Raw genomic sequence first — 15868 nt, 5'->3', positions numbered from 1 at the left:
CCTCCCAAGACTGTTAGAAAATTCAATAAAATATTGGAAAATGATTAATGTTAAATCATATCTGCACAATGGTTCTAAATAGTATATTTTCCATCAGATGTTAAATAATTTACAGACATAGTCAGTAATAGCTCCTGAGTCATTATGTCCCATGGATTCATTAGTGGTCAGAGCTGCACAAAACAATCCAAAATACTGGGAAATGCAATGAAAAGCCCTGTTTCCATTAAAACCCCAATCCTATAAACATTTACACCTGTGTCTAAATTAATACATTGTGAGTACTCCTATTGATCTTTAATATGACTACTTTCAGTTAAATTGTAGCCATGTCAGGCTGGGATATTAGAGACACAAAGTGGGTGAAGTCCAATAAAAGATATTACCTCACCCATCTTGTCTCTTTGGTTACATTTAACAACGTTAAGTATGTAAGTAAGTTGTTTGGTTTTTTTGCAGGATTGGGGCTGTCAAGGTTCCTTCCCCACTCTGAACTCTGGGGTACAGATGTGGGGACCTGAATGAAAGATCCCCTAAGCTTATTCTTACCAGCTTAGGTTAAAAACTTACCCAAGGTACAAACTTTGCCTTGTTCTTGAACCGTATGCTGCCACCACCAAGCGTTTTAAACAAAGAACAGGGAAAGAGCCCACTTAGAGACGTCTTCCCCCAAAATATCACCCCAACCCCTACACCCCCTTTTCTGGGGAAGGCTTGATAAGAATCCTCACCAATTTGTACAGGTGAACACCGACCCAAACCCTTGGATCTTAAGAACAATGAAAAATCAATCGGATTCTTAAAAGAAGAATTTTAATTAAAGAAAAGGTAAAAGAATAACCTCTGTAAAATCAGGATGGTAAATACCTTACAGGGTAATCAGATTCAAAACATAGAGAATCCCTCTAGTCAAAACCTTAAGTTACAAAAAGACACAAAAACAGGAATATATATTCCATCCAGCACAGCTTATTTTACTAGCCATTAAACAGAAGGAAATCTAATGCATTTCTAGCTAAATTACTTACTAAATTAACAGGAGTTGTAAGACTGCATTCCTGATCTGCAAAAGCATCACACAGACAGACAAACCCTTTGTTCCCCCCCTCCAGATTTGGAAGTATCTTGTCCCCTCATTGGTCATTTTGGGTCAGGTGCCAGCAAGGTTATCTTAGCTTCTTAATCCTTTACAGGTGCAAGGGTTTTGCCTCTGGCCAGGAGGGATTTTATAGCACTGTATACAGAAAGGTGGTTACCCTTCCCTTTATATTTATGACAGGGGCTTTGATTAAAAAAGTTAAAATAAGATTTGCTTGAAAAATTTGTATGTTATTGCTATGGCAAAAATAGAGTTTTTCACGAGCAAAAATTAAACTGTTTTATTTTAGAAAGTCTCTGCTGTGCAACAAAATGTGTGTACCATTATTTTAACTTGGTAAAAATTGCTAAATTTCATTAAATTAGTAACTTAAATTTTGCTCGAATAATCTGTATGTTTACTGCATGCAGTTTTCCTGCCTGTAGCATTCATCATCAAGATCTAATGAAGACTCAGGGACCTTGAGTTGTACCAAACTGCAGATTTTCCATGAAATTGCCCCAAATCTCTTTTTAGTGTGAAACAAAAGCAGAGAATCTGTCACAGCTTTCAAGAGCATAGGCTCACATTATTTGTGGATAATATCTTGCTGCAGCTATAATAGCTTGGAGGGATGGTGACAGTTCTGACTCTCCCTCCCCTGTAAGATGTCCTGCACATTCTGATGCAGTGGAATTCAAAGCGAGGGGAGGACTAATACAGATTGAGATGAAAATGTTAAAATGAAAGGTAGCTAATTATGTGAGTTAAAATGTGAGGCAGTTTTAGCAAATCTATGACAGGCTGGTATTGATCTTTAGTTTAATCTTTGTGTCTGTTTATAGTCAGGTAGTGCTAATAGTGCAGCATTCCTCTAATTTCTGAACAGTCTTCAGAAAATGTACCTTCTGGTTTTAAAAAAAAGTTAAAGCAATAAACTGCAGCAAAGACCTTTCCTGGGGCTGCACATTAATCCTGGTAGCTGCCTGTATTCAACTTGCTTCTAAATTATTTTGTCTGTCATTTTTAGCTCTGCATTTTTCCTCTTTTTTTTTCTGGCAAATTTCTCTCATTATCCTTCTCTAAGATTATATGGAAAAGTTATCAGTAGGATGGGAGGGGAAATTGAAGGAGAAGGCAACATTCTGTTGACCTTAAATCTATTTCATATGATTATACAAATCTTTGTGGCTTGTTTGAATGATGGAAAAACCTGATTTGCATTTTTATGTGTATCCAAAAGGTTCACCTGCAACACTGAATTATTCAGGTAACCTAAAATGTGTAGAGCAGGTGATATTTTGGACTGATGACCACTCTGATCTTAAAGGAGGTTTTTGCCTCCTGCTGTCCACAAAGCAAGGAGGAATCATTGCTTTCTGTGGTAGTGGTTGTAGGTAGGGACATGTAAACTAGTTTGGGAAAATGACAACTTTTGCCCATTTCTAGAACTGAACCCAAATCAAATCTTGTTGAAGGCTCTGAAATGCCTGATTAACTTTTGCCATTACTTTTAATTTGTACCAATAAAAGCCTTAAAAAGATTGTCTAAATCAAATGATAAGTTACTTGGAGCTGAAGTCTGGCAGTTGATTGTCTGAGAAATTCCATAAACACTTACACATTGCAATGCCAAAATTGTAGGTGCACTGCCACCTGTTGGAATTCACAACGCTGAGTTAGGCACCCACAGGCTCTATACCAGGGATGGCCAACCTGTGGCTCCGGAGCTGCATGTGGCTCTTCAGAGATTAATATGCGGCTCCTTGAATAGGTGCTGACTCTGGGGCTGGAGCTACGGATGCTAACTTTCCAATGTGCCGGGTAGTGCTCACTGCTCAACCCCTTGTTCTGCCCCAGGCCCTGCCCCCACTCCATCCCTTCCCCCAAGGCCTCTGCCCCTTCACCCAAGCCTGCCATGGTCTCACTGGTCCCCCCTCCCCCCCAGAGCCTCCTACGCATGTGAAAAAGCTGATTGTGGCAGGCGGGAGGTGCTGAGGGGTGGGGCTGCTGGTAGGCGGGAGGCTCTGGCGACTGGAGAGCGGGAGCTGATAGGGGGCTGCTGACGTATTACTGTGGCGCTTTGGCAATGTACACTGGTAAATTCTGACTCCTTCTCAGGCTCAGGTTGGCCACCCCTGCTCTATACAATATATAGGGAGAGCAGGGCACTTAAACAAGGGATTCACAGAAGCCAGCAGGGAGCTGCCATAAAACAATGAAAACCCCTCTTCAGTGTGCAGTGGAAATGAGAAAAGGAAATAATGCGTCAGTGTGCATAAGGAACCAGAGACAAAATAATGCTGAAAGTATTAAAAGGCCATTATTATGAAGGCACTAGGTGTGGATCCATATTTAATCTGAATTAAGGTTTGCACCTAATCTGGAGATTCACTTCTTTGTTATGTATGAAATATTTAGTTTATCATCCCCTGAAATTACACCATGTACTCTAAGTATAAAATGACTTTCTGAGAACTAACAAGTAAATCTGTTAATTAGTTTAGGAATTAAGAATAATTAAACATTGATCCATCAAGAAATTTAACATGCAGTGTCAGAGGGTGTTTTTCCACCCTTAATGATCTCAGTAACAGGACACAATATTACAGACTCTTCAAACTTCCTATATAGCTAAAATGCACTAAAATCCTATGCATCAGCTACATCTGAAGAATTTGTTTTAGGATTATTGCTCAGGTTTCTCCATAACTCTTCATAGCTTAAGTTCCTCTTCACCAGAGGCTAAAGAATATTTTATTACAGAAGATTATATAAAGAGCTGCCTTCTTTTAATATGTCTGCCATCTCCCATTATTCTCAGTGGGAGAGAAGCCCCAACTCCTTTCAGTTGGAGGACATTTTGAGAAAGCTCTTCATACGTCTGAGTGTCTCTCCTTCTCACAGCATAGGGGCCAACATCTTCCTTGGGGGCAACTGTCCATATTTTTCCATGGCATTTCCATACTTTTCATAGATTCCAAGGGTGGTGATCATCTAGTCTGACATCCTTTGTAACACAGACCTCAGAACTTCCTCCAAAATTTTGACATGTTTGGATTACTTTTATGTTTAACTCTGAATTTCCTGGGTTTTTAATTTTTTCATTTTGGTTACTGATATACACTCTTAACATAGTTTTTCTCTGGGAATATCAAATGCTGTAAAACATCACATTGAATTCAATGTATAGTTCTGATTGCTCCATCTCTCAAAAGGAGGAAGCCAGAGATGGGCAGTGAAAATGACTAGAGGCCTAGAAAGCATATGATTGGAGACTAAATAATCCAATATGCTTGTGACGGGTTTGGTCACAGAAACCCCCTTGGGACTGTCATCTGATGTGCTGAGACTACCTCTGAGCCCATTTTCTCTGCCAGTTTGGGCTGCCAGAACACTGCCTTGTTGATCCAGACATGCCAGTCTGCTCCAACACAGACCCAGGGTCTGAACCATGCACCCCAAAACTGTAGACTAAACTGAAAACAGCTTAAGAAGTGCTCCTGTCTCTAGCACCCAGACACCCAGCTCCCAATGGGATCCAAACCCCAAATAAATCCATTTTACTCTGTATAAAGCTTATACAGGGTAAAGTCATGAACTGTCCGCTCTCTATAACACTGATGGAGAGCTATACACAGCTGTTTGCTCCCCCAGGTATTACTTACATATTCTGGGTTAATTTACAAGCAAAAGTGATTTTATTAAATATAAAAAGTAGACTTTAAGTAGTTCTAAGTAATAACAAAGTAAGACAGAACAAAGACAGAACAAAGTAAGTTACCAAGCAAAATAAAACAAAAACTCGCAAGTCTAAGCTTAATACATTAAGAAACTGATTACAGATAAATCTCACCCTCAGAGATGTTCCCATAAGCTTCTTTCACAGACTAGACTCTTTCTAGTATGGGCCCAATCCTTTCTTCTGGTACAGTCCTTGTTCCAGCTCAAGTGGTAGCTAGGGGATTTCTCATGACTGCAGCCCCCTTTGTTCTGTTCCACCCCCTTATATAGATTTGGCACAAGGCAGGGATCTTTTGTCTCTCTGGGTCTCTACCCCTCCTCCTAAATGGAAAAGCACCAGGTTTAAGACCGATTCCAGTACCAGGTGACATGGTCACATGTCCTGTGAGACCCCAAGCCTTCATTCTTCCTGGCCTGACTCACAGGAAGGCTTGCAAGTAAACAGAGCCATTTACAACCAATTGTCCTAGTTGATGGGAGCCATCAAGATTTCAAACCACCATTAATGGTCCACACTTTGCATAATTACAATGGGACCTCAAAGTTATATTTCATATTTCCAGTTTCAGATACAAGAATGATACATTTATACAAATTGGATGACCACACTCAGTAGATTATACATTTTGTAACGATATAAGAGACCTTTTGCGTGAAGCATATTCCAGTTACATTATGTTCACATTCATATGGAGAGCAATGTCACAATGCTTTTTTTTTTTTTAGGTTTAGAAAGGAGACTGCCCTATAGAGCCACCATAAGGAGAAAAATATGAAAAAACTGATGTCTTTAAAAGTCAGTTTAATATAATCTGGGACCAAAATCACTAAAATGCTTTTGTCATAATTGTATGGTTATTGCATGGTGTCACTAAAGGGCAGAGGTAAAGGTGTTTAGGTGCCTTAACTATTCATTTCTGTACTTAATATGTTTATATTTCTTTTAACTATAACATTAACTCTAATTATACATAAAGGAGATTTCTTCCACATCAGTTTAATCTAAGGTGTCCTGCTCACTGACATACAGAAATACATTTAATTTGGTACAAGCAAATTTCAATTTAACATTATTCCCCACATTGAGTTCCTTGGAGATCTTATTTTTACTCCAGAACCATAAAACTGTTTTAAAAACTACGTAAAGTTGCTAAGGCTAAGGCTGATAATAATGTGGCTATGAATTGTATTATTTATAAAACCCAAGCACTTCATCAGAGCAATTAAAAGTTAAAGATGTAATAAATCTCATATTGCCTACATGAGAAATAGCAACATAGAGGATGAGATCCACTCCATCTGCACATACAAACTGTATGCAGATGGAATGCAGAGAGTTTGAAGAGCTATAATATTGACAAACTCAACCCAACTCAGGGCCAGCACACAGAGCTGCTACACAGTTCCCTTTCCACCAGGCTGTGGGCTAGAATAGTGGCAGCAGTGCCTCTGCACTGGTGGTGTGGTATTGGCAGAGAGAATTTTTCCACATCAAATAGAGTTTGCACAGCCACTTCTGCCCTTTGTGAGGATGAGTTGGTGTACAGGACTTTGACTTTCACCCATTATTTGATGCCATACAGAGAAATGTATATGTCAATAAAACATAGCAACTTTAATTCTGAGCCAAGGATTTGTGTCACATTGGTATCAGTATCTAATCATTTTAAAGTAAACAATTAGACGAAAAATTAGTCTGAAGAAGACAAGAGTGAGGGGGGATTTGATAGCAGCCTTCAACTACCTGAGGGGAGTTCCAAAGAGGATGGAGCTAGGATGTTCTCAGTGTTAGCAGGACAAGGAGCAATGGTCTCAAGTTGCAGTTGGGGAGGTCTAGGTTGGATATTAAGAAAAGCTATTTCACTAGGAGGATGTGAAGCACTGGAAAGGGTTACCTAGGGAGGTGGTGGAATCTCCATCCTTGGAGGTTTTTAAGGCCAGGCTTGACAAAGCCCTGGGCTGGGATGATTTAGTTGGGATTGCTCCTGCTTTGAGCAGAAAGTTGAACTGATGACCTCCTGAGATCTCTTCCAACCCTAATCTTCTATGATTCTATGAAATGTTGCTAGTTACTATATTTATCAATTGGCAAATGGAATTTTTTGGGTACATTACTTATAATGGCTGTTTCTTGAGAATAATGTAGAAGTAATTTAATAGAAAAACTGCATTGCATTGTCAGTTTATGGTAAAATTATGTATGCATGTGGGATTACATTTGATCAAATGTATCATTAATGAGATGATATAAATTCAGATAAGATTAAAATTCTGATTCAGCAGGGAAATGAGATGTCTTAGGAGTAACCATCTTAGATGGTTTTGGGGCTATTAGTGATTCATGTTTCACATTAACTGCCACCTTGCTGAATGCTGGTAAGTTAAGAAAAACAGAGGCAAAAATGGGAGAAAAGTCATATGAATGAGGCAGAAAATCAGCTGGAAGCTCTGGAAATTGAACGGTATAGCTTCTGGGGTAGCAAATCACAAGATCTGTATTAATGGGTTCGGTGTGAACATGCCTCTCCCTAAGCAAACACAAGCTAGAAATACAAAAATTTTCCTTACAGAATCTGTTTCTGAGTAATTTTTAAAAATTTGCCAGCTTCATCTTTGAACTTATTTTTAACCAACAAAACTGTACAAAGGGATCCTTGAAATGATACTAACATCTGCAGGCAGCCTGCCTCTGGTTCCCTCCTGCTGCCCATCTTCCACGCTGACACCCATCCCAACTCCCTGCCAATGCCCAGCCAGGCTCCAGCATCCTCTGTGGCACTTTCCCTGGCCCCACAGAATCTTTGCCACTCACACAGCGATTAAGGATTAAAAAAACCAAAACCCTAATAAATTTAGTCAAAATGCAATCAGAATTCAGTTATGTGAACAGATAAGTGGGGGCCCTATAACATCACTGAGTTTCACACATTTTGCAAAAATTACCAAGTAAGGGTTTAAATTCATTTACAAAACAAGAATACATCACAAAATGTAGCCTGGTCATTTATTTAACAAGTGTAGTTTGGTTTCAGGATACATCAGAGAATGCTAATACATGGTGTATAGAATATTTAGTAAAAGTAATTGTCAGTAATATGAAAGCCTATCAAGCTAAATATAACTCCAAGGAACACTTACATCCTGGACAGTGTCTTTAATAGCCTGAACTGATGCAAGAAAGGTTTAATTAAAAGAAAAATGGGGCAAACCTTTGCAGAAAATGACATACACACTCTCTCTCCATTTTCTAGAATGTTACACTGCAAATGGGGCGGACTATCGGGGCACTCAGAACCAAACCTCCCTGCATGCGGGGAGACCTTGTCTCTTTTGGAATGAGACTTTCCAGCATCCTTACAATACCCTGAAATACCCCAATGGAGAGGGAGGGCTTGGAGAGCACAACTACTGCAGGTAAGGAGTAGTCTTACTGCTACTACCATTGTATGCCCAATGTTTCTTTAGCCCTTTGATACAAAACTTAAAAGCTGATGGAATACAATGGAGGGTCTCCTGACTGTCAAAGCAATGGCAATTAAACAGACATGTTTACATCCTGTCATCAGAATTGTTAGGGTTGGTCCTGCTTTGAGCAGGGGGGTTGGACTAGATGACCTCCTGAGGTCTCTTCCAAACCTAATCTTCTATGATTCTATGATCCGTTCCCTTTACCCTGGCCTCAGCATGTAAGTGCAAGCAGTTTTAGCATAAAGATGCATGTCAGCATAGCTCTTCAGTCCACATCACAAACCAGCTACAGTCTGGCATAAGAGAGAATGATTGGCCATCTCTTCAGAAAGGTGTCTAAAACAATAGCGCTTGCTTCATGTCATGCGTAAAGAGCCTGGGGTGGATGATTTGAACATCACTCCTGGTTCTCTTTATGCCTGGATCCCTTGGACACTATACTTCAGTCCCTTGTGTTTATGAAAACTAAATCATTCTCAATGAATTAGAATTGTGATTTAATTTCATTTTAAAATCTAAAGTCAAGTGTTTAGAGTGCTGGTCTGGGGCTTGGGATACCAACAGTCAATTTTGTGCTCTGCCACAGATTCCCTGAGTGCCCTTGGGCAAGTTTCTTTGTGCATGTGTGCCTCAATTCCCTATCTCTAAAAGGGGGTTAATAGCACAGCCCTCCCTCACAGGGGTGGGGTGGAGGATAAATACAGTAAAGATTGCGAGGCACTCTGATACTATGGTAATGGAGGCCATATTAAGTGCTTTTGATATCTATAGATAAGCTAAGTATGTTGTAGTCTGAAATGTGCAAGTACCAGTACTGCTGGAATGGTGTAACCGCATACACATAATGGGTGTGAGGTCATGGAGGAATTCAGTTTGTAGAGCAAAATGGCATCCTCCGCACAGCGTGACCTTACAAAAGTGCTGAAATGGCATTCTAGCTGCAGTACACCCAATGTACTATATAGAAGAGCAAACACCTATACAAAAGGTGTCAACACAATCCTGAAACACCTTCTGACTCCTGGTTTCAGGGACTTAACAGTGGAGCAGGGCCAGTTGACTGAAAGAGAAAAATCTTATTTTTAGACTGTCTGATTGAGACAGCTGGATGCTCAGTGCATGTAAAACGTTTTTTCCAAAAATGACTAAGGTCCAAAATCTGTGGTCCTCACTCCTTAATTTAGTATGTAGAGCTGATGTTTAAAATGAGACTCTTGGTTAGGGATTTGGTATGTTTATTTTTGGCTTCTTAAATGCAAAAGATATTCTTTTTATTTGTAACGCCATAGTTGTTGAGATTTTGCTTGTTTGTTTTTTAAGATTTTCAGTGCTTTTAATACTGATCAGTACTGAGACAATTCCCTGCAGGGTGTTAGGGATCTTAGAGGTAAGATGTAAAGCCAAGAGCTTGGCTATTTGAAAGTTTTGGGGGCTGTTAGTCCCAATGTTCTCACCAAATTTCACCTTGGGTAATTACATTCTGCTAACCTCAAATCAATCCCTTTTCTAAATAGCCATTATATGTGCCTGCTGCATTCCATCCCAGTAGTGATTGCATTTCAGTTGTGGGAGAAGTTATCTATATCTTTCTTACCTATCTCATATCTGCTATTTGGACTGGTGAGGCTTAATTAATTATTATTTACTATTTTGTAGCACCCAGCACACTTTTGGGTACTTCACAGACAAATAGAAAGACAGTTCACTCTCTGAAAGAGCTTATAATTTTAATAAAACCAAGTTGTGACAAGGGAATAAAAAACATAGGGAGAAGGCACATGAACAGGGTTATGAATACAGGATAGTGGCATTACTTGGGGTTGTGTTTGTGTCTTTGAACAAAACAAATGGATACAAAATGAAAACAATTTCAATAATTTTATGTTGAATAGGAATATGGGTGGACAAGGAGTGGATTAGACCTACGGGAAAGAGAAAAGATGTGGGGAGAAGAATCAGACTGGGTGATGGGAAAGGAGAAGGGTGGGATGAGGCAGTGGGAAGCTAAGGACAAGAAGGCACAGACAAGAGAAATGGTGACACACATAGCAGAGAAAAGTAAAGATTGAAGAAATACTCCCATTCCTAATATCATGGATTTATGTGAAAGCTCAATGGGGTGTGGTTGGAGATTCCCAATAGAGTCAGGGGAGGGGTGGTAGCCACACTCGCACCCATTACCTTTGTCTAGGGCTGAGATGGCACCACGAGGTAGGTCTTTTTTGTACTGCCATGAGTACTTGTTTCATAGATTACAAGTCCAGAAGGGACGCCTGTGATCTTCTACTCTAACCAACTGTATAATACAGGCCACAGGGCTTCACTTAATTAATTCCTGTTTGAACTAGAGTATATCTTTTTAAAAAAATCCCATCTTGATTTTAAAATGGTCAGTGATGGAGAATCCATCAGACCCATGGTAAATCCTTCCAACAGCTAATTACCCTCACTGTTAAAAATGCGCGCCTTATTTCACATCTGAATTTGTCTAGCTTCAACTTCCAGCTGTTGAACTGTGTTATACCTTTCTCTGCTAGAGAGAAGAGCCCATTATTAAATATTTGTTCCCCATGTAGGTACTTATAGACTATAATCAAGTTATCCCTTCACCTTCTCTTTCTTAAACTAAATAGATTGAGCTCCTTGAGTCTATCCTATAAGGCAGGTTTGCTAATCCTTTAATTATTCTCATGGGTCTTCTTTGAACTCTCTCCAATTTTTCAGCATCCTTCTAGAATGGTGGACACCAGAACTGCACACACAGAAAACCTGGTTGTTCTGTCCCCAAAACAGTCCAGAAACCCATTAAACATATGTACCTTCAAGCCCACTAATGTCAGACTAGTGCACTATCAGGCGTAGTGGCCTCCAAAGGCTTTGGGTGTTCACCAGAAACTCCATGTGGCATTCTCGTAGCCCTCTCCATGACATACAGTGTGAGAGGCAACTTCTCAGATTACTACACAGCCAGAAAGGGTGAGAGGCAATTGAAGAATCTGCAGTGCAAAGGTATCTTGTTGGAATTGTAGGCTATCATTTTAAAAGGGGGTGGGCTCTTTGGTCTCACTTACATGCTAGGGGGCTGTGTAATGGAATATGCTATGGGAGTCAGTTTGCAGTGGTAAGTTGTGACTATTGTAGGAAGTAGCCTCACGCACACACACACACATCCTTCCAGCAGGCATCATTTATGTTTTTATCTAATTTCTCTGTATCCCATGAAATATAACAGAAACAATCGGAAACTATGACACTGTTATAGGCCCCCTCAGTGTATTCTTATTAACAGCTTTGGCAGTCACCTTTGGCCATAGGACATGGATGCTAATGGTGAGACCTTTGTCCTCTAATGTACAAAGTAAGGTTGTGAATGTTATCAAACCTCTCAGAAAGCTCAGAAGAGTACAGGTAATACACTGACGGGGCAAGATTCTAACAATCAATTTACATAAATACCCATCATTGCTATCTCACCTAACTCACCAGAATAGCTTCTGGTGACTGTTAGCCAGAGAGAGAGCCCTGTGATCTAGAACGTGTGCCCCAGGAATTTGACTAAATTGCCAGATTAGCCTTTTTTATGAAAGCCTGCTTAGCTGCTGCTTTCCTCCTCACAATGTAGTGTGACTGGAACGTCAGAGCCATTTTTCTTCACTGGTTAGATCACTATGCTGAGAAATAGCCTTGCAGGTATGTTGAAGGAGGATTGATGGATACTTTTGAAAACTATAGTCTCTTGGTAAATAGCTTTGATAATCACTCAGGATATCTGAGTTCTGTTCCTTGCTCTGTCATTCATTTGCTGGGTGACAATGGATAAATCACTTCTTCCCTCCACTAACCTACCTCATGTGAGTGTTTTGAGGTTACATTTGTTAATGTTTGGGAAGTATTTTTGAGTTCTCTGAATGGGAGGTGCTGTAAAAGTGAAAAGGTTTATTATATCCTTAGTCAGAAAGATGCTAGGTCTCACAATCATACCCTATTTGGAAAATTTGTCATACTTTATTTGTATACGAAGAGAGAAAATGTTTCATTACACAGTATCCTTATAACATGGAAATTCTTTGATTTCAAGGTTAGAAGGGACCATTGTGGTCCTCTAGTCTGACCAACTATATTGCACAGACCATACAACTTCCCCAAAATAATTCCTAGGGCATAGCTTTTAGAAAAACATCTGATCTTAATTTAAAAACTCATCATTGATGGAGAAGCCACCATGCCCCTTAGTAAAGTGTTCCAGTGATTAATTACTCTCTCTGTTAAAAAAGTATCCCATAATTACTCTCTCTGTTAAAAAAGTATCCCATATTGTCTAGCTCAGTGGTTCTCAAAGTGTGGGTTAGGACCCCTAAGTGGGTTGCAACTCCATTTTAATGGGGTCACCAGGGTTGGTGTTAGACTTGCTGGGGCCAGGGGCCAAAGCCCAAGATCAAGCCCCACCGTCCAGGGCCGAAGACTGAGCCCCATTGCCCAGGGTCAAAGCTGAAGACTAAGTCCCATCTTCTGGGTCCGAAGCCCAAGGACTTCATCCCTTAGCGGCGGGACTCAGGCCACAGGCTTCCAGCCACTGGATCACATCTCTTTGCTTGACTGAAGAGTCCTCTTATCAGAGATCTGTTCCCCAGGTAGGTATAATGAGCTCAATGGAGGGCTGGTCTGAATCAGAGCACTAAAGAGAAACAAATGCAATCTAGAGGCCAAATTGTGTTTTATCTCGATCAGTTGGGGTAAAGAAGTTAGGTTTTTTAGGAGGAACTACTACTTAATCTTACACTGTAAACTAGTACTGTTATCTACTGTATATTAACTACTATTATCCTAATTAAATTCACTTTATAGGTAACAATTTACATGTATGAAATAAAAGAATTTTGAATTAGAAAATACAATGCACTAGAACATAAACCTGTTGCTGTATGTTCCCTTTTCAGTTTCTTGGTTGCCAATCTCTGTAAGCCCAGCGTTTGGAGGGAAAGTTCTTAGGATGTTTAGTTATATTTTGAGGATGACTATGGTGCAATCTTTGTTTACTGTTTTGATTTCCAGCATAAGTACACACATGTATTCCTTGATGTGATCTGTTAGCTTCTTGATTGAACAATTATATCTCTGCTTCTTTCTGCTTCTTTCTCTGTCCCTTTGCTCTTTGACAATTTCTCTATTCCTGTCACTTCACTTTGTATACCATAGGATGCTGTCCAGATGTTTTTACAGACCTTACTGTTTTTCTCTGAAAACATCCACTCAATGTGCAGTGGCAGTCAAAAAAGTCACCAGAATGTTGGGAATCATTAAGAAAGGGATAAATAATAAAACAGAAAATATCATATAGCCTCTATATAAATCCATGGTTTGCCCACATCTTACTGCGTGCAGATGTGGTCACCACATCTCAAAAAAGATATATTGGAATTGGAAAAGGTTCAGAAAAGGGCAACAAAAATTATTAGGGGTATGGAGTGTCTGCCATATGAGGAGAGATTAATAAGACTGGGACTTTTCAGCTTGGAAAAAAGATGACCAGGGGAGGAAACTTCTTAGTGTCCTTAACTCTGCTTGCTATAGAGTTCACCTTTGTCCCTTTGCTTTCCTTATCTATTTTCTTCAATTCCTAGCTTCTGATTTATATTCATCACTTGCAGTTTCCCCATCTTCCACACACAATTCCCAATTATCATTCAAATTTTTTTGATTGAATTGTTTCTCCACACTGATTTGGCTCATAATTATTTTGAGCTTTGTGAAATTGGGACTTTTAAAGCACCTAAGATACTATTACTGGTTTCGACTGTGTTCTCTTTGCACATTACAAATGTGATCAAGTCATAATCATTTTTTCCTAAGCTACCATTAATTTTTAGTTCTGAGATCAATTCCTCTTTATCTCTCAAGACGAGGTCTAATATAGAATTCCCTTGTGTTGGTTGCAACACTTTTTGTGTTAGGAAATTGAAATATCTCATAATGCTCTGAAAAACCTCATTTCAGCTATAACAGAATTAGGCAGACTGTGGAGTTGAAGATCTGAAGGACACTCATTTCTTGTTTGTCTCCATGCAACCACTGGGAATCACGGCAAAGATTTCCAAAGCTATTAGCAACCATCTGTCTACACTTTCCCTGCATTTTAAGATGTTTCTGCATTAAATCCTATTAGCATGATTTATGCAGCTGTAATTAAAAGCATTTGATGCCCAGATTGCAGGTACAACAGTAACACTTCCCACAACTGCTAAGGTGAGAAAAAGATGGTTTTATCACAATACAAGCTTCTCTCACACAGCTCCACCAATGGACCTCCTTTTTCAACTAGAACAGCTCCTTGCTGATATATTTCCACATCCACCAGCCTCCAGCAAGCTCTACACCGTACCTCAATCCTGACAAAAAATAACCTGTGCTATCCTATTCTTGGGCCTTCCTTCCCCAGTACCTCTACCAGTGCATCTCAGATCTTGACTGACAGCAACCCTGCTATTACAAAAAAGAAAAGGAGTACTTGTGGCACCTTAGAGACTAACAAATTTATTTGAGCATAAGCTTTTGTGAGCTAAGCTTATGCTCAAATAAATTTGTTAGTCTCTAAGGTGCCACAAGTACTCCTTTTCTTTTTTGCGAATACAGACTAACACAGCTGCTACTCTGAAACCTGCTATTACAGTCATGCTCCCCTAATTCTGGCAATTGTTTCTAGCTCCTCATTCTTTAGCTGCAATACCCTTTGCAGTTCTAATGTTGGATCTCCCACAAAGCTTTGCTAGTTCACCCTAACCTTACCATGCAACATATGTGCTCCTTCAGTCCAGCGTGTCTCAAACACAAAAGGCAGGTCATGGCAAATTGTAGGATAATTTTATGACAGTGACAAATGTTCACTAAGACAAGATAAGTAGCTGGCTTTGGTTTTGGACAGAGGGCAAGTCTGAACCTAACCCTCCAGAAGTGAAAGGCTAATGCTTGATGAACTTATTCTGTTAGTCTTCTCTTATTTTTTTTAGATTAAAATAATTTTTAAAATGCCCAAACAGAAAGTTAAGAATTAAGTTGATTTGTGATTTTAAGTAATACCATACAGCAGCAAAAAAATCATATACAAATAATTAATTAGCCCAGCCAGGCTAATCAAAGCTGCAGAACAGACCCTTCCCTAACCCACTCAAATGTTCCCCAAAATGCTGTAAAATAAATTTTCTTTTACAGCATGCCAAGAAAGTCATCAAGTTTGGGCTGTTTTGTATTAATGCCGGAACCAAGTTCCAGAGTTCCAGAACTCTCACAGAGGATACCCTGCTGGCAGCACTCTCTCTTTCAGTGGCATCCAGTAATAGTACTGCATCTTTAAGAGTTCAAGAAGCAGGGAATCATTTTTAGGAAGTTAGCTTGACAAGTACCTTTTGTGGTGTTGTAAGTTCTCAAAGGTCCTACATTCCCTTTGGGACTGATTCTGAACTTCCCTGCATCTTGTGTAAAAAGGCCTTTTTGGTTTTCTTTCATAACATTTGAGGACAAGGTTGGTGGTAACCTTGTCCTCTCAACCACTCCTGAAGAATCTCCTGTGCTCGAGCATTATAG

At 39.7% G+C, this 15868-nt stretch overlaps 1 protein-coding gene across 10 annotated transcripts in view; it reads left to right on the top strand.

Moving 5' to 3' along the window:
- Positions 1–15868, top strand: part of KREMEN1 (kringle containing transmembrane protein 1) — a 136678-nt gene that overhangs the window by 84214 nt on the left and 36596 nt on the right. For all 10 annotated transcript variants that reach the window (XM_043497767.1, XM_043497770.1, XM_043497769.1 and 7 more), the window contains one exon: positions 8074–8236. In XM_043497767.1, the coding sequence (XP_043353702.1) occupies positions 8074–8236 (163 nt within the window). The remainder of the gene's footprint in view (positions 1–8073; positions 8237–15868) is intronic.

Source organism: Dermochelys coriacea, chromosome 15 (genome assembly GCF_009764565.3).
Source record: "Dermochelys coriacea isolate rDerCor1 chromosome 15, rDerCor1.pri.v4, whole genome shotgun sequence".
In the NCBI taxonomy this organism is placed as follows: domain Eukaryota; kingdom Metazoa; phylum Chordata; order Testudines; family Dermochelyidae; genus Dermochelys; species Dermochelys coriacea.
The sequence above is the reverse complement of the archived record's forward strand: the minus strand, read 5'-3'. Positions and strand labels throughout refer to the sequence as shown.